We start from the raw sequence: 26,961 nt of genomic DNA, 5'->3' as shown, positions 1-26,961 counted from the left end.
TGGTCCCCTTCTTTTCTTTTGTGTACATTGTTTAGTTATTAGTATTACCTTGGGGATTACAAGTAACATCTTAACCTCTGTCCTTCCTGTTTTATATCATTACGGTCATAGATTGCATTTTTATACATTGTATGCTCATTAACATAATTTATAATTATTGTTTTACACATTTGCCTTTTAAATCATGTAGAAAAAAAGAATTACAAACTAAAAGTATAATAATACTGGCTTGTATGTTTAACTACACAGTTCTCTTTACCAGTGCCCTTTATTACTTCCTTTACTTCCTTTACTATAGTAGGAAGTATTAAACTAAACTGAAGTACTTCCTACTATATTGCCTTCATTATATTATATTTTAGTGTTTATAAATGCACTTTGTAATCTGTTATATGGTGTACTTCAAGGATTAGGATAATTTCTTAAACATCTTTGTCTCTATAATTGGAATGTAGTGAGTGTTCAATAAATGTTGATTTAATTAACACTTAATATAAACTCATTTAATATATTTAAGTCTTAAATACATATATTTTCATATTTAAACATGTTTCATATTTAAACATATTTAAATATATTATATTTAAGTATTAAGTATATTCAATATATTGATTGAAATAAATTAAAATAGAACTAAAAGTTAAATATGTATTAATATTCAGGCATACCTCTTTTTTAAATTTTTTCTTTTAGTTTAAATTTTTGTTTTTTTTTTTTTTTTTAATTTTTTTTTTCAACGTTTATTTTTATTTTTGGGACAGAGAGAGACAGAGCATGAACGGGGGAGGGGCAGAGAGAGAGGGAGACACAGAATCGGAAACAGGCTCCAGGCTCTGAGCCATCCGCCCAGAGCCCGACGCGGGGCTCGAACTCACGGGCCGCGAGATCGTGACCTGGCTGAAGTCGGACGCTTAACCGACTGCGCCACCCAGGCGCCCCTAAATTTTTGTTTGTTAACATTCAGTGCAATATTGGTTTCAGGAGTAGAATTCAGTGATTCACACATACAACACCCAGTGCTCATCACAAGTGTCCTCCTTAGTGCCCATCACCCACTTAGCCCATCTCCCACCCATCTCCCTCTGTCAACCCATAGTTTGTTCTCTAGCATTAAGAGTCTCTTGTGGTTTTTCTCTCTTCTCCCCACCGCTTCTCATATATTTATCTGTTTTGTTTCTTAAATTCCACATAGGAGTAAAATCACATGGTATTTGTCTTTCTCTGATTAACTTATTTTGCTTACTATAATACATTCTAGCTTCATCCATGGTATTGCAGATGGCAAGATTTCATTCTTTTTGCTGGCTGAGTAATATTCCATCATATACACATAAATGCCACATCTTCTTTATCCATTCATCATGTGTTTTGATTACTCCACTAACTGGCTGTTCCTCCATCTCTCCCCCTCTTCTTGGGCCTATTTCCTGAGATACCACAATACTGAAATTGGTACACTTCTCCCCCTCTTCTTGGGCCTGTTTCCTAAGACACCACAATATTGAAATTGGTACAGTTAATAACCTTTCAGTGACCTCTAAGTGTTCAAGTGTCACATGTCTCACTTTAAATCAAAAGCTAGAAATGATTAAGCTTGGTGAGGTAGGCATGTCGAAAGCTGAGATATGCTGAAATGTGTCAAATGGCCTCTTGTGTCAAACAGTTAGCCAAGTTGTGAATGCAAAGCCAGAAGTTCTTGAAGGAAATTTAAAATGCTACTCCAGTGAACACAAAAATGATAAGCAAAACAGCTTTATTGCTGATGGAGAAAGTTTTTTTGGTCTGGATAGAAGATCAAACCAGCCACAACATTCTCTGAAGCCAACACCTAATCCAGAGTAAGGCCTTAATTATCTTTAATTCTATGAAGGATGAGAGAGGTGAGGAAGAAAAGTTTGAAGCTAGCAGAGGTTGGTTCATGAAGACATCTTCATAATATCAAAGTGCAAGGTGAAGCAGCAAGTGCTCACGTAGAAGCAGCGAATTATCCAGAAGATCTAGCAAAGATAATTAATCATGGTGGCTACACTGAACAACAGGTTTTCAATGTAGATGAAACAACCTTATACTGGAAAAAGAGGCCATCTAATATAGGAACATCTAGAAAAGAGAAGTCAATTCCTGGCTTCAAAGCTTCCAAGGATGGGCTGACTTTTCTTAGTGGCTAATGCAACTGGTGACTTTAAGCTGAAGCCAGTGCTCATTTCCCATTCCAAAAATCTTGGGGCCCATAAGAATTATGTTCAGTCTACTCTGCTTGTGCTCTATAAATGGAGCAACAAAGCTTGGATGACAACACATCTATTTACAACATGGTTTACTGAATATTTTAAGCCCACTCCTGAGACCTACTAATCAGAAAAAAAGAAAAAAAAAAGATTACTTTCAAAATATGACTGCTCATTGACAGTGCACCTGGACACCCAAGAGCTCTGATGGAGAAATGCAATGAGATTAATGTTGTTTTCATGTCTGCTAGTACCACATTCATTCTGCACTCATGGATCAAGGAGTAGTTTTGACTTTCAAGTCTTACTATTTAAGAAATACATTTTTATAAGGCAATAGCTGCCATTGATAGGGATTTCTCTAATGGATCTGGGCAAGGTCAACTGAAAACCTTCTGGAAAGGATTCATTATTATAGATGCCAATAAGAACATTCATGATTCATGGGAAGAGGTCAGAATATCAGCATTAACAGGAGTTTGGAAGGAGTTGATTCCAACCCTCAGAGATGACTTTGAGGGACTCAAGACTTCAGTGGAGGGGTGCCTAGGTGGCTCAGTTGGTTGGACACCCAACCAGCTCAGGTCATGATCTCGCAGTTCATGAGTTCAAGCCCCACATCAGACTCTATGCTGACAGCTCAGAGTCTGGAGCCTGCTTCAGATTCTGTGTCCCCACCTCTCTTCTGCCCCTCCCCCCCCCACTCTCTCTCTCTCTCTCTCTCTCCCTCTCTATGTCAAAAATAAACATTAAATTTTTTTAAAAAAAATTATAAAAAAGACTTCACTGGAAATGTGGTAGAAATACTAAGAGAACTAGAGTTAGAAGTAGAACCTGAGGATGTGACTGAATTCCTGCAATCTCATGATAAGAATTTAATGGAAAAGGAATTGCTTCTTATGGATGAGCAACGTAATCTCCTAGTGAAGATGCTGTGAAGATTGTTGAAGTGACAGCAAAAGATTTAGAATATTACATTAACTTAGTTGGTAAAGAAGTGGCAGGGTTTGAGAGAATGGATTCCCAATTTTGAAAGAAATTCCACTGTGGGTAAAATGCTATTAAACAGCACCATGTGCTATAGAGAGAGTTTATGAAAGCAAGAGTCAATCAATATGACAGACTTCATTGTTGTCATATTTTAAGAAACTGCCATAGCCACCCCAGCCTTTAGCAACCACTACCCTGGTCAGTCAGCAGCCATCATCACTGAGGGAGGAGCCCCACTAGCAGAAAGATTTTGACTCACTGAGATGATGATTAGCACTTTTAGCAATTAAGGCGTTTATGTTGTTTCTTTTTTTTAAGACATAATGCTATTGCACCCTTAATAGACTACAGTATAGTGTAAACATAACTTTTATATGTACTGAGAAATGAAAATTCACTTGACTCATTTTATTTTCATATTTGCTTTATCACAGTGGTCTGGAATCAAACCCATAATATCTCTGAGGTGTGTATTTCTATTTAATATAAGTTATTAAAATAGTATTTAGTTTTGTTGTTTGTTTTACTTGACACTGTTATTTAAAAACAACAATCCTAAGGCGCATGGGTGGCTCAGTCAATGGAACATCCAACTCTTGGTTTTCACTCAGTTCATCTCATGGTTCATGGGTTCAAGCCCCACTTTGGGCTGTGCACTGATAGCATGGAGCCTGCTTGGGATTCTCTGTCTTTTTCTGTCTCTGCCTCTCTCCTGTACATGTGCACGTGCTTGCTCTCTCTGTCTCTCTGTCTCTCTGTCTCTCTGTCTCTCTCTCTCTCTCTCTCTTAAAAATAAATCTTAAAAAAAATTTTTTTAATCTTTATTTTTTTTTTAATTTTTTTTTCAACGTTTATTTATTTTTGGGACAGAGAGAGACAGAGCATGAACGGGGGAGGGGCAGAGAGAGAGGGAGACACAGAATCCGAAACAGGCTCCAGGCTCTGAGCCATCAGCCCTGAGCCTGACGCGGGGCTCGAACTCCCGGACCGCGAGATCGTGACCTGGCTGAAGTCGGACGCTTAACCGACTGCGCCACCCAGGCGCTCCTAATCTTTATTTATTTTTGAGAGAGAGACAGAGTATGAGCAGGGGAGGAGGAGAGAGAGAGGGAGACACAGAATCTGAAGCAGGCTCCAGGCCCTGAGCTGTCAGCACAGAGCCCGACACGGGACTCGAACTCATGAACCGTGAGATCATGACCTGAGCTGAAGTTGGACGCTCAACTGAGCCACCCAGGCACCCCTCTAAATAAGTAAACTTTAAAAAAATCCTCCAGTTCTATATACTTTAATTAAAACATGGTAATGATAGTAATCATTATTAGATGATAATAGGACATTAGTGAACATTAATATGACTTAAATGAGGCAATATGGTGTGTTGTTACAGTCATTAAAGGAGTTACAGAAGAAAATGCTCAATCCCAGTACCATTTTATACTAATACATAGTAGAAAATAATAAATGAAGCGGGTGTCTTATATTGGTTATACTGATTGTCACTCTTTATATATTATTTTTCTGTTGCTGCATTATTATGATCACATAGTAGCTTAAAACAATACACATTTCTTAAATGTCACAGTTTCTGTAGGGCAGGCACGTAGGTATGGCTTAATCAGCTTCTCTCCTCAGGCTTCCACAGGCTGCAGCCAAAATGTTGGCTGGGTTGTGTTCTTATCTGGACCTTGGGGTCTTCTTCCAAGCTCATCCAGGATGTTGGCAGAATTCAGTTCCTTATGGTTGTAGGACTGATCCAACCGGGGGCAACTCTCATCTCAGGCTATGCAGAGTTCCTTGCCCTGTGGCCTTCTCACAAGCCCTCTCACCACATGGCAGTTAACTTCTTCACAAGGTCAACAAGATAGATAAGAAGCAAGTCACAGGTTCTGCTCATACTTAAGGTGAGAAGATTATATAAGACACAACTCTCTGAGTCACCTTATGGTATGTTTGCCATATTCTTGTTTTGGTAAAATGAGATGATGAACTAATTGATTTCCATAAATGGCTCTTCCAAAACTAAAATAGTGCTTCAAATTACTTACTAGACTTAGGATAACTTAGGACTTTATTAATAGGACTTTTATATTAATACTCAGTCTATCACACAGAAATAAGTGGAAGCTATTTATATTGAAAACCTTAAATATTACAGCTTCTGGAAATGAAACAATCTATTTCTACATTATTTTCTTCATTGTTTCATTTGAATTCATATTTTAGAAGATTAAGATCAGTGTCTGAGTTAGAAAAGTGATTTGAGTGGGAAAAAGCAATGACATTAATTTTATGATACTAAAATTTTTTTCTTAAATTTGAGACACAGATTATGGAAATAAAAATGGAAATACAGTTTAAAATACTAACTTAAGACTCTTATAGTCTCAGTTGCAGAGTTTGGCTTTTAGAGAAGCAGGAAAATGTATGTTAGAGCCAAAAATATGACTTCTTTGGCTGTGACCAGGATTTCCTCTTCCCACCTTGGGGACTAGAAAGTAGAGGTAGGAAAATTTCATTTTGGAGCCAAGTGTGACTTGTTTAGTTCAAGTCATAATTTATTGCACATACCTCAGGGACCTGAAAATAAAGAAACCCACTATGAAATGTTGATAATGGGCCACTCTGAAGGGCAAGCATTAAGCTAACTTTCCCAGTGAGGGTTTTTTTCACTTCCACCTTTCCCAGATGCTTCTGATCATTCTATAAGGACATACTTAATCGTGTAATAGTTAAAAAGAAAACTTTCTGTGCACTAAACCATAGTATTTGAGGGGCAGAAAAGTGAACCAAGGCCTTTATATGATTAGATGTCGGTGGAAAAGTATAACTGAAAGAAAAGGTTTTTTTAATGCAGTTAAGTCACAGTATAACAAGGCTGCCATTTAATGGATATCTAAAGCAAATCCTTTGGCCAATTAGTATGATCTAAAAGCTACAAAAACCTTCAACTTTCTAATTCAGACATCTACATCTCAAATTGGTGGCATATTCATAATTTGTGAGACATTATAAGGTACAATATTTAGATTTTAAAATTAAATTTTATTTATATTCCTTAACATAGTTTGGTAGTATATAGAAATTTTTTTTTCCTGGATATTGTGCCTTTAACTCCCCTGTGGAAAATTCATAAAACCACAGAATATGGCAAAAAAATTTTATACTTCAAAAATGTTCAAGTGGTATTTTAGATTTTTATAATTGGTTTCATAAAATTTGATGGTAACATTCAATTTCAGAAGTGCTCTTATAGCAATTGAAATATCTTAAGATGATAAATTTTATGTGCTTATTATTTTTCTTTATAATATAGTATGTTGAGTTATTAAAATTGATTTTATTTGGAAACTTTACAATTCAGAGGATGATCTGATTAGTTATCTTAGTTTTGACATACAGTAACTATTTTTTTTTTTTAGCAAACTTCTCTTAGCTCTGAAGGTACTGAACTATATGAATATATTATTTTAATCAATTTTTAGAAGTTATACTCATAAATGAAAAATATAGGTATGTTAAATTAGTTATTGACTTTATAACAAACATGTATAAATTTATAGACTTCCATGCATCCTTGGCATTTTATAAACCTCAGAAAAGGGCTTGTTAGCCTTTGCATGCCCCCAGAAGATAACACCATCGGGGTGCCTGGGTGGCTAAGTTAAGTCCAACTTCAGCTCAGGTTGCGATCTCATGGTTTGTGAGTTCCAGCCCTGCATCGGGTTCTCTGCTGTCAGCACAGAGCCTGCTTTGCATCCTTTGCCCCTCTCTCTCTGCCCCTCCCCTGCTCACACTCTCTCTCTCTCTCAAAAATAAACATTTTAAAAAAGATATCAGCATTAATAAAACAGTGCACATTAAACCACATTCAACCAGTGTTTTCAAGTGTCAAAGTACTTTTTTTAAAAAATTAAAAAAAATTTTTTTTAATGTTTATTTTTTGTGACAGAGAGAGAGAGAGAGAGCGCAAGCATGAGTCGGACTGAGCCACCTCAAGTATCAAAGTATTATTAGATGATAGCAATATATGAATTCTTAAATCTGACCTTTCTTTTTAAGGAGATTGTTGTTGATTCTTCATTATTCCTTGTTCCTTTGGCAGCAGTGTGTATATTCATCAGTAGATGAATGAAGGCAGGAATGTAAAGGGCTATAGTATATCAAGACAAACAATTTCGGAAACAGAAACTATTCTTAATTTTAAGTAGGTTTATCTATTCCTTTTGTATCACTTCCATAATTGTGCTGATGATCTTGAGTATTGTAGCATTCATGTATTCATTCATGTAATAAGTTTCTACTAAGAGCCTAATTTGTACTAAATACAGTAGGTATAAAAATGAACATGATGCTGGGGTACCTGGGTGGCTCAGTCAGTAAGTGTCCGACTTCGGCTCAGGTCATGATCTCACAGTTCATGAGTTCGAGCCCTGCATCGGGCTCTGTGCTGACAGCTCAGAGCCTAGAGCTGCTTTGGGTTCTGTGTCCCCCTCTCTCTCTGCTCCTACCCCACTCACAGTCTGTCTCTCTCTCAAAAATAAATAAACCTTAAAAAAATTTTTTTAAATGAACGTGATGCTATCTGTATACTACTAAAGTCTTTAGTGAAGGACATGAATGTATTACAGTGTTTGGTGGGATTGAATCTGAGTGTTCAAATACTTAGAGAAAGTAAAATTAAGGAATACCTTTCTTTCACCTCTCATCCAGATATCCATTTACTTAGATTTGCCTAAAATAGATGGAGACAGAGAGATGAGATTTGAATCTTGTCTACAATGATATTGAAGCATACAAACATTTGATAAAGTGGAATGGCCTCACCAAAGGTCAGATTACAATAAGACTATTAATATCGTTAAGACTATTCAGAATACCAAAACAACCATTTTTTTAAATATCTGCCAAGAGTACCAAGTACTTTAATAGACTGGTGACACAGTGAACCACTATACAGATTATAGCCCTCTGACTCATGTAACTTACAGTCTAGCAAGGAATAGTGACATTAAAGTAATGAAGTTAATTACAGTCGTGATAAATGCTGTAAGAAAAAGTCACAAGAACTATGAGAATGTATAACAGGATCCTGACCCAGTCTTTGTGGGTAAAGAAAGACTTCCTGAGGAAGTGATATTTAGGCTGACACTTAAATACTGTCCTAGAAGGCTAAGACTTATATAGATGAACAGAATGGGTAAGAGTATTCTCAGCAGAAAGAGTGGCCTATGCTAAGGCTCTAAAGGTGTGAAAGAGGATAAGCAGTTTCCAGGAATTGAAAGAGGCTGAGGTGGAGAGTGGGGGAGAATGGCATGTGAATAGAGACTGGGAGAGATATTAAGGAGCCAAATCATTTAGGACTCTGTATGCCATTTTAAGGATTTGAGACTATTCTAAGCCAAGGGAAATTCTAAGCTGTCCTGTGGGAAACCAGATCTGGGAATAGAGCCTGAGGTCAGAGTGTAGTGGATTTTTAGTTATAGTGTAGCATCTGATACAGAAACCCACCTGGATCTAGCCCCAATAATAACATGTGGTTACCCAGGGGAAATGGCTATGTATATAAACTTAAAGGGCTGTAATACTAAACTCCCAACATTTAGGAGTCCAGCAATTTGCTGTCGGAATTTTTGGAAACACTTAGACCAAAGCACAGATATGGAGGAAAAACCATGTCACCTCTGAAGGTCTAGAATGAGTTTATCCTCAATTACTTAAACATTTTTTTCCTCCTCAGAATGCTTTTTTTTTTTTCAAGATAGTTTGGCCAAAAGTATTATTAAAGTAGGTTTTAAGTGCACTTTGAAATAACAAAATTAGAATCTAGTTTAAATCTAATTTAACAACTTGTAATTTGCCGTGGACAGTGAAAACTGAGATAACCAAACCCTTGTTCCCATCCTTTTTAAAAAACAAACAAGCATAAAAACACAAAAATAAATGGCTGAGGTATTTTTAATTTTTAAATTAAAAAATTCCCATATTTCTTAAAGGAATGTTTTGGGATCAGGGGAAGAAACATTTAAAATCACAAAATTTCAAGCAGTTTTCATTAGCCTTTTTCCTTCTTTTCCTCCCAATAATCATGTCATTCTAGTTCTGTTGGGGGGGGGGGGGGACAGATAAAAAGCCATGCCTGAATATAGCTACAAATTAAAGCTTTGGATATTTAACAAATAAAAACTTTTGGTTTATGAAAATTTTTGAAATTATATTTTCTTATGTGCATCTTGTTGGCAAGAACAAGAACTTTATTGACTTGTATTTTACTTTTGTTCTCATAGTAGGTTGAAGGCTTTAAAAGTGATATTATCACCCTGGGAACTTATGAGGTTGATTGACACATTACTTCCAGTGGCCTAGAGCATAATCAGCACCACTGACCTCAAGGGAAGTGGTGGAATTGACTTTTAACTTCTCTGAAAGTTTTCTTTTTCTTTAGAGTAGAATTTTTTGTTGCAGTGGATTTTGGCCTATTTATATTTCCTTAATCAAATCCCCTTGTTGTGAGCAATGTTCTGTGCATTGTAGGATGTTTGGCAGCATCTCTGGCCTTTACCTATAGATGCCAGTAGCAAACCCTTCTCTCCTCACTAGTTGTGACAACCAAAAATGTCTGTAGACATTGCCAAAATCTTTTGGTAGACAAAATCAATGTCAGTTGAGCACCATTGCTTTATATAATAAGGCATAGGAGCAGCTGGGTAATTCAGTCAGTTGAGCATCTGACTCGACTTTGGCTCAGGTCACGATCCCTGGGTCATGGGATTGAGCCCTGCATAGGGTGCTGAGCACGGTAAATGCTCAAGATTTTATCTCTTTCTCTCTTCCCTTCTGCCCCTCTACCCTGTTCATGCTGTCTCTCTCTAAAAATATTTATGTGTGATATATATAAATATATATATAGAGAGAGAGACATAATGGGTGTGTGTCATGAATTAAAATGAGCAATCTGTTTATCTTTTAATTATTTTTTATCAAGTTGAAAAAAGTTCAATAAAGCTTTTACTAAGAGCCTAATTTATACAAAATACAGTTGTTTCTTATATTAACAATATCTTGGCTTCTGCCCCACTCCCAGCCCTTGCTTCTGAGAGGCAGCGACTTTCGCTTCTTTTAGCTATTTTGTCTGGTATTTACTCCATATTTTATCTTTATTTAATCAGTTTTAGACCTAAGTATTTATTTGCTATATTGAGATAAGGATTTTAGCTTACTATATACCTTTTCCTTCTTTTTCCTCCTAACATAGTTACATCACATTTTAAAAATTAAATCCATAATCAATATTCACATCATGACTATGAAAATGTTGTTCATTGGGGCGCCTGGGTGGCTCAGTCAGTTAAGCGTCCGACTTCAGCTCAGGTCACTATCTCACAGTCCGTGAGTTCGAGCCCTGCGTCGGGCTCTGGGCTGATGGCTCAGAGCCTGGAGCCTGCTTCCAATTCTGTGTCTCCCTCTCTCTCTGCCCCTCCCCCGTTCATGCTCTGTCTCTCTCTCTCTCAAAAATAAATAAACATTAAAAAAAATTTTTTTTTAATAAAAAAAGAAAATGTTGTTCATTGTAGTCAAATAATTTCCTTCCTTTCTTGAACTTTTTATCTTCCTATTAATAATGCCCTCTGTCCTTTTTTCCTTTTCAAAAGATCTTTGTTTTGGGTGTTTTGGTGTTGTTGTTTTTTTTTTTAAGTTTATTTATTTATTTTGAGAGAGACAGAGCATGAGCAGGGGAGGGGCAGAGAGGGAAAAAGAGAATCCGAAGAAGGCTCAGTGCTGTCAGCGCAGAGCCCCATGTGGGGCTCAATCTTAACCAACTGAGCCACCTAGGTGCCCCTAAAAGATCTTTAAATTAATTTTGGGTCACCCTTCAATGAATATATGCAATACTTCTCAATACAGTTTTCCTATCAGATCTGTGAGATATTAGGTCAGTCCTTTTTTTCCCTCTGAAGACATTGCTCCTGGAGCCTCCTGATCTCCTACTTCAATCAAGCAAGACCAAGTTGTTCTTTAGCCCACTTAACTGCCAGATTCCTGAGATTTCCTTTTGCTGTCATCCTGGGAATTTGATTTGCCTATCTTCTGTGTTGGATCCTAAGTTTCCTGAGTCTCAAATCTTCCTAAATGTTTTCATCTTCATAGTACAGTCCTCCGGCAGTTTATCTATACTTTCATTTCCTGAGCTTTTTTGGACTCCTGCTGGCCTAACTGGCTTATTTCCCATCAGTAGCTCTGTGGGTACTTTGGTTTGAACTTTCACCTCTCTGCTCAGTCATACACCTTTTGTCCATCTGCTTTTCACATTCATGTATCAGGTTTTGAGTTCGCAGATGTCTCTTAGTTTAATTGAAGATGAGGACTGTTTCTCTTATTTGTCTTTTAAGTTTGGAGAAGTTTTTATGTCTTTTATGTCTTTTTCCTTTCTGAAACTAGAAGTCTTCATTACTTTGTAAGATTAAGTATGGGATTTTAAAATGTTGTGATCCCAGGGGCGCCTGGGTGGCTCAGTCAGTTAAAAGTCCAACTCTTGATTTCGGCTCAGGTCATGATCTCATGGTTTCGTGGGTTCTAGCCCCACATCAGGCTCCATGCTGATGGTGTGGAGCCTGCTTAGGATTCTCTCTCTCCCCTCCCCTTCTCTCTCTGCCCCTCCCTCACTCCCGCTGTCTCGGTCTCTCTCAAAAATAAATAAACTTAAAACCTTAAATAAATAAATAAATAAATAAATAAATAAATAAATAAATAAAATCTATGATCCCATATACTTTATTCCCACACTTCTACATGCACATTTTAGAAGCTCTAAATCAAATATTCCTAACAATAATATTGTAAAGGTAGAAAGGAATAATTGTTCTAAAAAATCAAGTATATACTTATATTTGAAAGATAAATTTGGATGTAATAAAAATCTAGATGGAGAAAGTATCGTAATTCATTTGTTGGGCTGTGGAGGTAATAAGCAGTTTCAAGGTTTTAAGTGTATTGCAGTATTTTTCAGTACTTCTATAATCTTTGTTACATGCACACTTTCTTGTGACCATGTTTGTTTTTAAATGTCACAGTGTTTAATCATGTGAAATCTGAGTCTGAGCCTCCTCTTACTGTGATTACCTTCTACTTTCTATGCCTGCCATTGCCATAAAACTTTTATCCAGCACCCCCTCTCCCACCCCACTCCACCGCAGGGCCAAAGTGCTTAGTATTGCATTTTGTCACTTGCCGCAATTCAGCAATCTGTCACTTGCTGAATGCAGCACTACTCATTCCCCTTAACAGAGCCTTTTTTTTTTTAATTAAAAAAATTTTTTTTTAATGTTTGTTTATTTTTGAGATGGAGAGAGAGAGCATGAGCAGGGGAAGGGCAGAGAGAGAGGGAGACACAGAATCAGAAGCAGGCTCCAGGCTCTGAGCTGTCAGCACAGAGCCCAATGTAGGGCTTGAACTCACGAACTGCGAGATCATGACCTAAGCTGAAGTTGGACGCTGAACCGACTGAGCCACCCAGGTGCCCCATCAAAGCCTCTTAATACTAGCTTATTCCTTTAAGAGCCTGGAGTTCCATTTACAGCCTCACATTGCTTTCTTACGTATGATATTACTTCATTTTATTGGTTGTTATTGCTAGACAAGTTTATTCATAGTGAGGGAAGCTCTAGATCGTAAGATATGCAAATGAGATAATATTCAGACTAATAAAGTAGCAGTCATGTATTCATTCCATAGATTATATCACTAATGTATTTTATATGTATATAGTTCAAATACAGCTCATGGGTTGCAAAGTGATAAAGAATATTATGAAAGATATTAAAAAGTGCTAATGTTATAATTTGTCAGAAAATTTAAGATCAGTTGCAGAAATTATTTAGCAAAAATTGTGTTTCAAAACTGAACGCTGTTCTCTATGTCCTGCCAAAGTACATATTTTCATTGATATTTGATGAAAAAGTAGCTACATCATAAACTGAAGAAATTTATTTTATGTTACCTAAGATAATGTGCCTATATACTGAATAGAACAGTTTAAATGCCTTCATAGGGAGTTGATCCAGGTGTTAAAGCCCTAATTTGAGGTGAACAGCCTAAGAGATGGCGTACATTGGCTAGATGGCCCACATTGTCTCTATTAGTCCTGTGACTTCTTTCATATATGTGCAACAATATAGTATAACAGAATGTAAAGCCCACCCAAACCATTGGTTTTTAGAAATAATGGGATATGTAATGACTCCAGTCCGCTTACCTCCAGTATGTGATGATGCTCTACTGTTTTGTGTGGCAGGAATTGTTTTCTTATGTTTTCTTGTTTTCTTCCACTTACAAAGGAGGAAACTAAAAAAGAAAGCTAAATTGAGGAGGTACTGTATCTCGCCCAAGGTCAAACAACTAATTAGTGTCAAAGCCTTGAATCCAAGCTGTGTATTTTTTCCATTATACCTCCTTCCCTCAGAACCTACTATAGCATGAATATATATATGACCTTTTCTAGAGATGATAACTTAAGCATTTTCAGATTTATGTAGATGATATTTTAGTATGGGTAGCCTAACTAAATTGCCACAAAACTTAGTATTTAAAAGATTTTTTTTAACTTTGCCCTTTATAGAATGAGTGTATTCAACTTAAGGTTTCTTACATGTTTTAAAATATTAACTGTCTTTTTTTTCTTTTAATAGAAAAATATTAATTTCTGCTTTTTTCTGGGTTCATTATCTTATCTTGAAAAATTATTTTTTTAGTAAAAAAAACCCAAAGATCTAATGCACCATACTGACAGAATGTTTTTGCATTGTTCAGAATTACTTAGATGTTACTGAGTTACCAATAAGCTATTCTGGATAGTAGCTAAATTATTATAACTAGTTGAGGTAAAATATGTTGAATATGTCGAGAATAAGAGATGCCTAGTTTGAGGAGAATGTTTTTTTTTTTATATTTGAAATTTCTAGGCCATTTTTTGTTAACAATGATAATTTATAACACAGAGTTCAATATAGATTTTTTTCTGTACAAAGTGTGTTACCCAAAGCAGCCTTAAAGCATATGTGAAATAAGTTATGTTACTGATACTGTGTCTGTTACTATGTCTTGATTCTTATTTCTTAGTAGATTATTGTGGTCAATTCCTGTTGTAACAAGAAAAGTAAGTAACAATTGAAAACCATCTCTAATGTGTGTGTGGTTTTTTTTGTGGTTTTTTTTTTTTTTTTTAACTCTAAAAGGGAGCCTGGCTTCTTAAGTCTTGGCAGAAATCCATTTTTTCCCCCTTTTAAGAAAATATATATACTATATTTGGTTAACTTGGTGTTTCAGAAATCTTGAAAATATGCCAGATGAAATAAAACCAGCTATATTCCTTTTATCTAGCTAAATTATTTTACATGCAAGATCTTATGCTGAGTTTAGAACTCTAACCATTGGAATTTATATTGTGATACCCTGATAAAAAGTGTTTATACTGTGATGATATAAAGCAGTAAATGTCTCTAATGCACAGACTCTGTCTCCAGATTTGGTTTGCTATAAATGTTTATGTTTTAGGTCCTTTACCTTGGCAAAAGATAAAAGTATGCATCTTGAGTGTTTGCTGGACAAATATGTTTATTTTTTTGAAGCAAAGTTTTAAAATATTTTTAATAATAAGTTTAGCTGATTGTTGTTAGTCTTATTTTGATGCTTGAACTTCTGTTTTAAAGCTTACATATGAGGAAAAAAATATATTCTGCCTATAGTGATTGCTTTTTTTTTTTTTTAATTTTTTTTTCAATGTTTATTTATTTTTGGGGGGACAGAGAGAGACAGAGCATGAACGGGGAAGGGGCAGAGAGAGACGGAGACACAGAATCGGAAACAGGCTCCAGGCTCTGAGCCATCAGCCCAGAGCCTGACGCGGGGCTCGAACTCCCGGACCGCGAGATCGTGACCTGGCTGAAGTCGGACGCTTAACCGACTGCGCCACCCAGGCGCCCCTAGTGATTGCTTTTAGAAAAGCATTTAATACGGAAATCATAATACATATTCATATGAATTGGGATAAATTCCCCGGTCTTTTATATAAGGCAATAAAGTGAGGAGATGCATTTGTAATTCCAGTTCATATTTATCACACCACTTATTTCTTCAGAAGCTACGTGTAAAATGATACTCTCATCATGCAGAGCTACTTATGGCCACACTGTTGGGTTTGACTAAGTTGAAAAAATAATCTAGTGTTCAAAAGTGTGACTTAAATTTCTTGTTGACATATACAGTATAATCCTTTTGGTTATTTTATATATTCTATACCCGTTCAGTAGATTAGTACGTATACTGTCTCCAGTAAAACTGAGTCATTAAAGGACTTGAGAAACTTACTGTTTGATCTCAAGTATATTATAGTGTAATAGTAAAATCAGAATCCAGAACCATTTAACTTCTGCTTGACAATAGTTATCTGGGTATTTTTACATAATTCTCTAAGTGTCACCTCAGTCTTGATTATCTGTGTCTGCTGTTCAGGATCTCATCTTTGCTTACATCAGGTTAGCTTTTGATGCACAGATATTTTTAGTTGCCCAGAAACTACTATATTAAGGGTTGTTTTTTGTTTTTTGTTTTTTTTCTGTGAACTTAAACTCATTATGGAAAAGAAAAAAATTCAGTGCAGCATCTGAACCAATGGGTTGCAGACTCAAGCCACTAAAGGAGTTAAACAGGTTATTTAAATGAGTGAGCTAGTTGAGGGTTGGCAAATAGTTAAAATTATTTTAAGCTACGGTAAGAGCCACATGAAACGTAAGTTTGGGCCCTCAGTTTGCAACCTTTGATAAAATAGTTTGATTTCTCTCTGCTGTTTACACACCCCTCCAGAATTACACATATACTAATTTATTGGGGGTGGGGACCAAGTGGCTTAAACTCTTCTAGAGTGTACGATTAAATATAGCTTTCTATTTTGGGAAAGCCTTGTAAAATGTATTTGAAAAGTAATGTTAACTGGTCTACAAGATCATCTTTCCAAACCACACTTCAGCTTAGTTTATAGTGTTTACTTTCTGTCAAAACTTAGAAAAAACATTCACAGTTAACTTCCATAATATAAAATGTCTGTCTCATTAGGCATTAAAGAAGGATTGGTCAACAGGTATAATGTTGTTAGACTGTATTGCTAATGTGAATGTGGACATGACCTCCCAAATAGATCAAAGACTAATCTCTTTGACAGTTACAAGATGGCAGAGCTTGCCATGGGCCTTTTGCTGCTGCACATTGAAACTATTTGTTTGGAAATCATGCCTGAGGGATGAGAATGCATTTATAAGGATGAGCAGGTAAAAGTAAAAGGTTGTCTTTTGACATTTCAACTAATCCCTTCCAGCCTTTGGTTTACTTAACATTTAGGCTATTTGCTGGCAGGAGAAACTGACTTTTTCACATATGCTTTATGTCATTTTAAATTGGGCATTGATTTTCATGCCTGATAATCCCTAAGTGTACAGTGAAATAGATTCTGATGTCATTATAATGAAGTATACAATCTTCCTACCTTTTCTAAACCCTTAACCTTGCTTTCCCTAATGAAATGTGTTTCCCCAAGACAATATTTTCTTTTTATTAATTTTTAAGAGTTTGTTTCTTTATATAATAAAAAATATTTAAATGTTAATTGAATATGTTAATTGAAAAAAAAACTTTTGAAGGTAAATATATATATATATCAATTTACCTTCAAAAGTTTTTTTTTCTTTTCGCCTAAAATAATTTTCCTGGGTAAAATACTCACAGTATTTTAAAGGTTATTTGGATGGTAGAGAATATTTGAAAACTTATAAGAAATTGAATTCATGTTGTCAAACATAAAAATTAGTTCATTTTAATGAAAACTAAAACACTAAAGAGAGATAATTTTGTTTATTTAATCTAATAGTTGCTACATTATCTCTGTTTCATTTATAACTAACATATCCTAGAACAACTGTTACCATAGGCAGAGTGATCATTATGAACTATTTGTCTGGAATAAGGTGTAGGGAAATTTGAAAACCCTTAAGCTATTATGTCTAACAAAGGATAAATGCTACAATTTGGCAGGGGTTGGCAGGTACCGTCAAAGAATATAGAGAAACTACTTAGTTATATTTTGAGAGATAGGTAGGAAATATGTATTTTTCCCAGTTGGATAGAATTTTTAAAGTATATTTTCTTTTAATCTCTACATATTATAATATACTTTATCACTGAATTGTTACTTTTACATACTATTATCTAACCTTTCCTATGATGCCATATTATTATATTATTTTTTAAAATATAACCTATAACACTTAAAGGAAAGTGTACTTCCTTTGTATTCTAGTTATAAAGTTTTAATATAGAAATTTGACAGGTTATTTTGAGAGGATATAAAGTACAATTTCTTTCCTACCAATTTGAAAGCTACTTGTCAGAAGTATACTCTTCTGATTTCTCGTCTAACACATGTCCTTTTCTTTAAAAAGGTTAATAGTAATATAGAGTGTATTGAAGAGACTTTGTTTTCTCTTGAGTAGTTTTACAACTTTTTTTGTTTTTTAGTTTTTATTTATTTATTTCAAGAGAGGGGAGGAGGGGGGGAGACTGAGAGAGGAAGAGAAAGAATGCCCAGTAGGCTCTGCACTGTCATTGTGAGGCTCCTACGCTGGGCTCAAACCCACTAACCATGAGATCATCACCTGAGCTGAAATCAAGAGTTGGACGCTCAACCAACTGAGTCACCCAGGCGCCCTAAGTAGTTTCACAACTTCTTAAAACTAACTTGTTAATTTATCTTGAAAGTCCAGAATTTATCCAAGAAAGTAACTCTTTATACCTTTAATTAGGCTTATACTACAAAAATATACTATATACTTCCCCAGGAATACTACATATGAGATCTTAAAAAGTTGACTAAGTGAAGAAAGAGCAGTTCCTGTTGTTTCATATTCAATAACTAGTTGCTGGGTATTATAGTCAATTGTTTCTTCTTCTTTCTCCTTTCTTCTTCTTCTTCTTCTTCTCCTTCTTCTTCCTCCTCCTCCCCATCCTCCTCCTCCTCCTTCTCTTCTCTTCTCTTCTTCTTCTTCTTCTTCTTCTTCTTCTTCTTCTTCTTCTTCTTCATGTTTATTTTTTGAGAGAGAGAGCGGGGGAGGGGCAGAGAGTGAGGGAGACAGAACCCCAAGCAGGCTCCACAGTGTTAGTGTGGAGCCCGACGTGGAGCTCATGCTCAGAAACTGTGAGATCATGACCTAAGCTGAAATCAAGAGTCAGATGCTTCACTGATTGAGCTACTCAGGCACCCCTGTAGTCAATTTCTGTGAGCTTCCAATACTAGCAGATAGTTATAGGTGAATAAATTGCTGTCATTGTATTTGAGAACTATTTTAAATTTTCTTTAATTAGATTTTCTTACTCATTCCATTTCTAATTAGGAAAAGTAAGCCACAACAGAATTGATTTACCCAAGATCACTCAGGAAATCTATATAGTGTCTTGACTCGAGAGTTTTCACTCTTGAGAGAGCAAGCTCTGGAAAGAGACCTAGATTCAGTTCCCAGCTCTACTCCTGTGCACTGTGCTTAGAACATTATAGGAGCTCAACAAATGTTATTATCATTTATTATTAAAATCTGTTGTTCCCATCTTTTCCAATTTTGACTTTGTGTTTAGCTAATTGTGTATACCATTCATTCTGACCTTGTATAAAAGTAGTTCACTCTTGGGATGATGTAATTTTAACATTTTTTATAAAGACCATATGAAGGCTGTGTATGTGGTATCCTTTGATGTGACACTGCTTTTAATAGGAATGTAGCATTATATGCTGTAATTGAGTCCATCTTTGAAAAGGAGTATGATTTTATTTTATTTATTTTTTTCACAGTTCTTAAAATTTTAATTCTCTTGTGCAAAAAATATATCTTTAATTAAATAGAACAAGAATTTATTTGTCCAGATGAACCTGATTTTTAATTTCTTGACTGTATACACACCACAAAACTGCCCCCCAACTACGTTTGGCAGTCGTATTTGTAGCATATTATATTTATATCTTAATTTGGAAAGATTTGACATCCATAGTCTTCTCCTTTAGGAACCTTGATTTGTTTATATATAGATCTTGTTTTTGGTCCTTCAGCAAAGCTTTATAAATTCTTTTAAAAAATGGATCTAGTTCATTTTTGTTGGTTTTATTCCTAGGAATTTGATAATTTCTGTTGGTCCTGTGAATGGAATTTTCTCCTCACTATGTTTTCTAAATAGTCATTGTAATATGAAGGAAAGCTATTAATGTTTTTGGTTGACTACATAGTTTGACCATCTTTTAGAATTCTTATTAGTTTAAATAATTTCCCACTTCAGTTCTTAGATTTTCTAGGTTTATATTCAAATCATCTACAAATAATGATGATGTTTATTTTTTTCTAATTGGTACTATTGGTTTTTCTTAGTTCATTTAGTGATTAGAATCTCCAAGTAATCTTACATGATGACAGTGGATTTTGAATATTCCTATCATTTGTTGAATCCTTTGGATCTGAGAGAATTGAAGACATTTTTCAACCCAGAAAAATTCCTTTTATTTCTTTGGTTATTTATCCTCTAGTCTGTCTTTCTTGATCCTCTGGCCTTCCATCTTCCATGTCTCTCTTCTTCATTTTCCATTTCATTACTGTCTTCATGTTTTGGGTTTGTTTCCCTGGAAGCCGAGCTTGAGATGGGGACTGTAGGACAGGCACTTACTGAAGGAACATTCTTTTTTTTTTTTTTTTTTTTTTAAGGAAAATTTACCTCTTTTAATATTGAGGAGATTCAGTATTCTTAAGTAACCAAAGACCTGGTAAAAAAGACAGCATGAAGTTATTTTGGTAAGATACAAAATCATTGTTGTCTTGAAAGATTACTTCAAGTATAAAGAAAAACCTTTTACAAGTTCACAGTCTCTTATTACCTAGAATAGAATAGTCCAGGGAAAAAAAATGTCCTTTTAACAGAAAATTTTAAATTACAGTTTTATATAAGTACACTATTGATATTAAAGCCTATTTTTTAATTTTATTTTTTATTTTTTAAAATTTACATCCAAATTAGTTAGCATATAGTGACAACAATGATTTCAGGAGTAGATTCCTTAGTGCCCCTTAACCATTTAGCCCATCCCCCCTCCCACAACCCCTCCAGTAACCCTCAGTTTATCCTCCATATTTATGAGTCTCTTCTGTTTTGTCCCCCTCCCTGTTCTTATATTATTTTTGTTTCCCATCCCTGATGTTCATCTGTTTTGTCTCTTAAAGTCCTCATGAGTGAAGTAATATGATATTTGTCTTTCTCTGACTAATTTCACTTAGTATAATACCCTCCAGTTCCATCCATGTAGTTCCAAATGGCAAGATTTCATTCTTTTTGATTGCTGAGTAATACTCCATTGTGTCTGTCTATATATATATATATATATATATATATATATATATATATATATATATATATCACATTTTCTTTATCCATTCATCCATCGATGGACATTTGGGCTCTTTTCCATACTTTGGCTATTGTTGATAGTCCTGCTATAAACATGGAGGTGCATGTGTCCCTTCGAAACAGCACACCTGTATCCCATGTATAAATGACTAGTACTGCAATTGCTGGGTCATAGGTTAGTTCTGTTTTTAGTTTTTTGAGGAACCTCCATACTGTTTTCCAGAGTGGCTACACCAGCTTGCATTCCCAGAAAAGGAGTATGATTTTAATATCAAGCTCAATTGACTAGACAGCAGGATTTACTGTGATCTCTTTTCCAGCAAAGAAGTTTAATTTAACAGTCTCTATGTGTTAGTACTGTGTATTAGTACCTAGATAGAAAATGAATATAGTCACAGCCACTTGGAAAAGTAAGAGATTCTTGATATCCTTTAATAGTGGAGCCTTTGAAGTACTAAGTATTGTCTCAAATGTATTAGTACTGTTTCAACTCTGAATTTTAAATTTGTTCAGATCATCACTGACTGCTTTCATATGCTTTGATTCTTTCATACCTATGTCTTTGGTGTGTGGGACTCTAGTTGATGCTTTTCATTGCTTCTGTGGATCTGTCTTAAGATTTACCAGTTCTTCTGTCTTCTCTGATCTGTTAAACCCATCCAATGGATTTTTATTTTAGTTACTATATTTTTCAGGTATAGAATTTCCATTTGGGTCTTTTTTATAGTTTCCATTTCTCCAAAGTTCATTTATTAAGCTATATATTTTTAAGTTGTTTAAATATATTTATAATGGCTACAACAAGGTCATTGCTACAACAAGGCTAATTCCAGTAGCTGGGTCCTTGCTAGATTGGTTTTTGTTCACTCTTTTCTTTCTTTGATTATGGCTCACGTTTTTATTAGTAATTTTTATTGTACACTGGACATTGTAGATGGTACATTATAGAGATTCTGTTTTCTGTTATTCTCTGAAGAATATTGATTTTTTTTTGTAGGTAGTTCTGTTAGTAGCTGATGATCTTGAACTTACATGGGCATGATTTGACAGGTTTTTAGGGAACTCTGGAAAAGCTCAAGGTACATAATCTTTAATTTTTTTTTAATGTTTATTTTTTAGAGAGAGAGAGACAGAGACAGACAGAGCATGAGTGGGGGAGGGGCAAAGAGAGGGAGGGGGACACAGAATCTGAAGCAGGCTTCAGGCTCCAAGCTGTCAGCACAGACCCCTGTGTGGGGCTCAAACTTCATGAACTGCAAGATCATGACCTGAACCAAAGTCACATGCTTAACCACTGAGCCACCCAGGCATCCCTCAAAGTACATAATCTTTAAACTCTGTCTCCCCTGTGATTTTTGTCAGGGTTTTGGTTTAAGTCTTTGGGAGTTGGTTTAGAATTGGCATCTTTCTAAATCATGGTCCTTTTTAAAAACATTATACCTGACTCTGTGTGTGTGTGTGTGTGTGTGTGTGTGTGTGTGTGTGTGTATTTTACTTGATTTTTTATTTACAAAATATATTTTGGCTAAATTTCCATGTCAAAATATATAAATCTCTTTTAATTAGTATTTATCTCAGAATAAATGTAATATAACATTTAATTATCCACTTGATAATTAGACATTTAGGTTGTTTCTTATTTGTCTTTAGTAGAAAGATGCTATGAATATCCTTGCACATATTATCTATCTGTACTTGTAGGAAAATGGAAACACTTGTGGTAAATATTTGTCAGTATTCTGCAGATAAAAACAGTGGGACTGTTAAATTTGCATTTCTTGGTTTACTAATAAAGTTAAGTATCTTTTCATGTGGGTTACTAGCCAGTTACCATTCATCTAGTTCTGTAAAAGATGCTATTTGGGTTTTGAGGGGGATTGCACTGAATTTGTAGATCACTTTGCGTAATAAGGACATCTTAACAATACTAATTATTCCAATGCATAAACATAGTATCTTTCCATTTCTTTGTGTTTCTTCAGTTGCTTTCATCAATGTCTTACAGTTTTCAGTGTAAAGATCTTTCACCTCCTTGATTTATTTTTATTTTAGAGAGAGAGTGAGTAGGGGAGAGAGAGAGGTAATCTTAAGCAGGCTCCACACTCAGCGTGGAACCCAAAACAGGGCTCAATCTCATGACTCTGGAATCATGACCTGAGCTGAAACCAAGAGTCAGACACTTAACCAACTGAGCCACCCAGGTGCTCCTCACCTCCTTAGTTTAATTTATCCCAAAGTATTTTATTCTTTTTGATGTATTTTATTCTTTTTGATGCTATTGTAAATGGGACTGTTTTTCTTTTTCTTTTCTTTTTTCTTTTTTTGTTTGTTTGTTTGTTTGGATAGTTTGTTGTTAGTGTATGGAAATAACAGCTGATTTTTGTATGATGTTTTTGTATCCTCCAACTTTACTAAATTCATTTATTAGTGCTAACAGTTTTTTGGTAGAGTCTTTAGGGCTTTTTACATATGAGATCATGTCATATGCAAACAAAGTTTTACTTCGTCCTTTCTGGATTGGATTCCTTTTATTTCTTGTCTAATTGTCCTGGCAAAGACTTTCAGTATTTTGTTGACTAGAAGTGGTGAGAGTGGGCACATTTGTCTTAGGTACTAGAAGAAAAGTTTTCAGCTTTTCACCACAGAGTATGATATTAGCTGTAGGCTTGTTATATATGGCCTTTATTATGTTGAGGTACATTCCTTTTATATCTGATTTATTGAGAGTTTTAATCATGAAAGGATGTTGAATTTTCACAAATGCTTTTTCTGCCTCTTTTGAGATGATTATATGATTTTTGTTTTCCCTTTTGTTAATGTGGTTTATTACATTTATTGATTTATGTATAGTTAAAGTAATCTTTCATTCCAGGAATAAATCCCTCTTGATCATGTATCTAATCCTTTTAATGTGATGTTGAATTTAGTTTGTTGGTATTTTGATAAAGATTTTTGCAACAGTGTTTATCCTGTAGGGATATAGCCCTGTAATTTTCTCTTCTTGTAGTGTCCTGATCTGGCTTTGGTATGTGAGTAGTACTGGCTTCTTAACATGAGTTTGGAAGTTTTTCCGTCTCTTCAATATTTTGGAAGCATTTGAGAAGGAACAGTGATAATTCTTCCTTAAATGCTTGATAGAATTTACCGTTGAAGCCATCTAGTCCTAGGATTTTTTGTTGTTGTTGTTGTTGTTGTTGTTGTTGTTGTTCAGAGACTTTTGATTACTGCTTCAATTTTCTTATTATAGATCTGTTCAGATTTTTTCTCTTCATTATTTAGTCTTGGTATGTTGTATATTTGTAGGAATCTACCCATTCCTTCTGGGTTATCCCAGAAATGTACTCTTTCATTTATAATTTTATTTGACCCTTTCTTTTGCTTAGTTAGCAAAAAGTTTATCAGTTTTATCTTTTTAAAAAACCAGTTCTTCATTTCAGTGATTTTTATCTATTGTTTTCTAGCTTCAAAGTTTATTTCTGCTCTCATCTTAGTTTCCTTCCTTAAGCTAACTTTGAGATTAAGCTGTTCTTCCTTTTCTAATTACTTAAGATGGAAAGTTAGGTGGTTTATCTGAGATTTTTTTTTTTTTTTTTTTTTTTTTTTTTTACTGTAGATATTTATTGCTATAAACTTTTCTCTTAGAACTGCTTTTGCTGCATCTGATAGTTTTGGTTTTTTGTGTTGCCATTTTCATTTGTATCAAGATATTTTTTAAGTTCTCTTTTGATTTCTTCTTTGACCCATTGTTCAGTTGTGTGTTAATTTCCACATGTTTGTGAACATTCCAGTTTTCCTTGTGTTAATAGATTTCTAATTTCATACCATTGATGTTGTAAAAGATACATTATATGATATATATGATATAATGTATCCTGGAGAATATTCCATGCACACTTGAGAAGAATGTGTGTTCTGCTGCTGTAGATTTAAACCAAATCATAACAATATTTACATTAAATGTGAAGGGTGTAAACATCCCAATCAAAAAAGCAGATATTATCAGGCTGGATAAACATAAAAGAATGAACCACTGATGTATATTTCAACATGAATGAATTCCAAAATCATTATGCTAAATGAAAACAACAAGCAATTACATACTATATAATAACATTTACATGGAATTCTAGGAAAGGCAAAACAGGAAGCAGATCATTGACAGAGTCAGCAGTGAAGGAGAGAGACTGAAAAGGAATAGAAAGGACATTTAGGAGGGTGTGAGAATATTCTAAATTATGATTGTAGTGGTGGTTACGTGACTATGTATTTGTCAAAACTTATCTACATGTACATTGAAAGTTTGTGAATTTTATTCTATGTAAATTATTTCTCAATAAAACTGATTTCATCACACAGCTAATTAATTATTTGCATGTAGGAGTTCAGGGAATGTAAGGATGAGTAAACATGTTTTAAATAAACTGAAAAAAAATGTATTACTGAAATACTGGAAAACAAAATCTCTCTACCCTAATAAAATGATTCAGAATGTTGGAAGTTAATATGGTTTTTTAACTGAGCCGTAATTATCTACTATATTTTTAATATTTTTAAATTATTAGGTTGTCCTAAAGCGACAGTACAATGATCAGCACTCCAAACTGAGAGGTCTTTTACCTGGCCGTCAATGGTATGAAATTCAAGCATATAGGGCCTTAAACCAGGCCCTAGGTAGGTAAGTGAAATTTAATATAATGTAACTATAATATTACCCTTTGGTCAGGGCTGTAGAAGAGATAGTCTTGCTACTTTAATCCTTATAATAAATTTGATAGAATTGTATTTCACTAGAACCTTAGGAACTGGTTTGTTTGTTTATGAGAGAGAATGCATATGAGTCGGGAAAGGGCAGAGGGAGAGAGAGAATCCCAAGCAGGCTCTGTGCCATCTGCACAGAGCTCAATGTGTGGCTCAAACTCACAAACTGTGAGATCATCACCTGAGCTGAAATCAGGAGTCCCAATTCCTAAATGACTGAGCCCCCCAGGTATCTCTGGAACTGGTATGTTTTTAATGATAGATGTCACAAGTGAAAGCTAAAAAGAATCGATGGAACAAATGAAGCTCTACAAACTCTGCTAAAGTTTAAAGATTTGTTGTTGGGACACTTGGGTGGCTCAGTCGGTTGAGCATTCAAGCTCTGGCTCAGGTCATGATCTCACAGTTGGTGAGTTTAAGCCCTGCATCAGGCTCTCTGCCATCAGCACAGAGCATGCTTCTGATCATCTGTCCTCCTCTCTCTGCCTCTCCCCCACTTGCTCTCTCTGTCTCTCTCAAAAGTAAATAAACAAACTTAAAAAATAAAGGATTTAAAAAATATGTATAGATTTATAATTGACCAATGAATGCCACACAGAAGAGGTACTCCAAAAATGTTTATAGCCACTATCTCAAACAATAAACGTTTTACCTTGTGAACATCAGAACCCAATTGATGATTTTATGGGTATAAAGCAAACTATTCAAGAAGAGATAAAACAAACTATACTCGTAGTACTAAAGAATTAACATCAACTAATAATAACATTTAATTGTAATACTTCTTTATCTAAGGATTCTGGTCCATTAAGATTTGTGTTTTGTACAACTAGTTATTAAATCACCATTTTACAGCATAATTTTCATATTGTAGGACATCAACGTTTAATTTATAAACACTGTAATTCTTGTATTTTTAATAATATAATTTAATATTTCATATTCTCTGTTTATGAAATTATAATTAGTTAAAGCCATGTAATTTTCCTGTGAGGCTATAAGGCACTCAGATAATTAAAATAAAAGAACACAGGTTAAGAATAAAATCATAAGGGGCTCCTGGGTGGCTCATTTGGTTAAGTGTCCAACTTGGTTTTGGTTCAGGTCATGATCTCGTGGTTTGTGTGTTCAAGCCTCACATCAGGCTCTGTGCCGACAATGCAGACCCTGCTTGGGATTCTCTTTCTTGCTCTGTCTCTGCCTCTCCCCAGCTTGCTCTCTCTCAAAAAATAAAAATAAATATTTTAAAAAAGAATAAAATCATGAAAACATGACCATTTGACATCTATTCAGTTCAGCCAGAAGACCCACCGCTAACCATTATCTGACCTAGCCAAATCCAGAATTTAAATTTTTCTCAAGTATCTTGTTCATTAGTTAGTCCATTTACACATAAGCAGATTAGATTGCATTTGGGTTCATATTTACAGATAGCTAATGACATAAGACTACAATAACTGGATTTAAGTCCCAAGAACACATCACCCACTTTCTTCCCCATTAT

The 26,961-nt window shown here is 34.9% G+C and overlaps 1 protein-coding gene across 1 annotated transcript in view; it reads left to right on the top strand.

Moving 5' to 3' along the window:
* The window catches only part of BRIP1 (BRCA1 interacting helicase 1), a 210,524-nt gene that overhangs the window by 146,042 nt on the left and 37,521 nt on the right, over positions 1–26,961 (top strand). The window contains 1 exon segment of the mRNA XM_043583868.1: positions 25,262–25,374. Coding sequence (XP_043439803.1) covers positions 25,262–25,374 — 113 coding nt within the window.

Source organism: Prionailurus bengalensis, chromosome E1, assembly GCF_016509475.1.
Source record: "Prionailurus bengalensis isolate Pbe53 chromosome E1, Fcat_Pben_1.1_paternal_pri, whole genome shotgun sequence".
NCBI lineage: Eukaryota > Metazoa > Chordata > Mammalia > Carnivora > Felidae > Prionailurus > Prionailurus bengalensis.
Note: the sequence above shows the minus strand (reverse complement) of the source record. Positions and strands in the feature narration are given on the sequence as shown.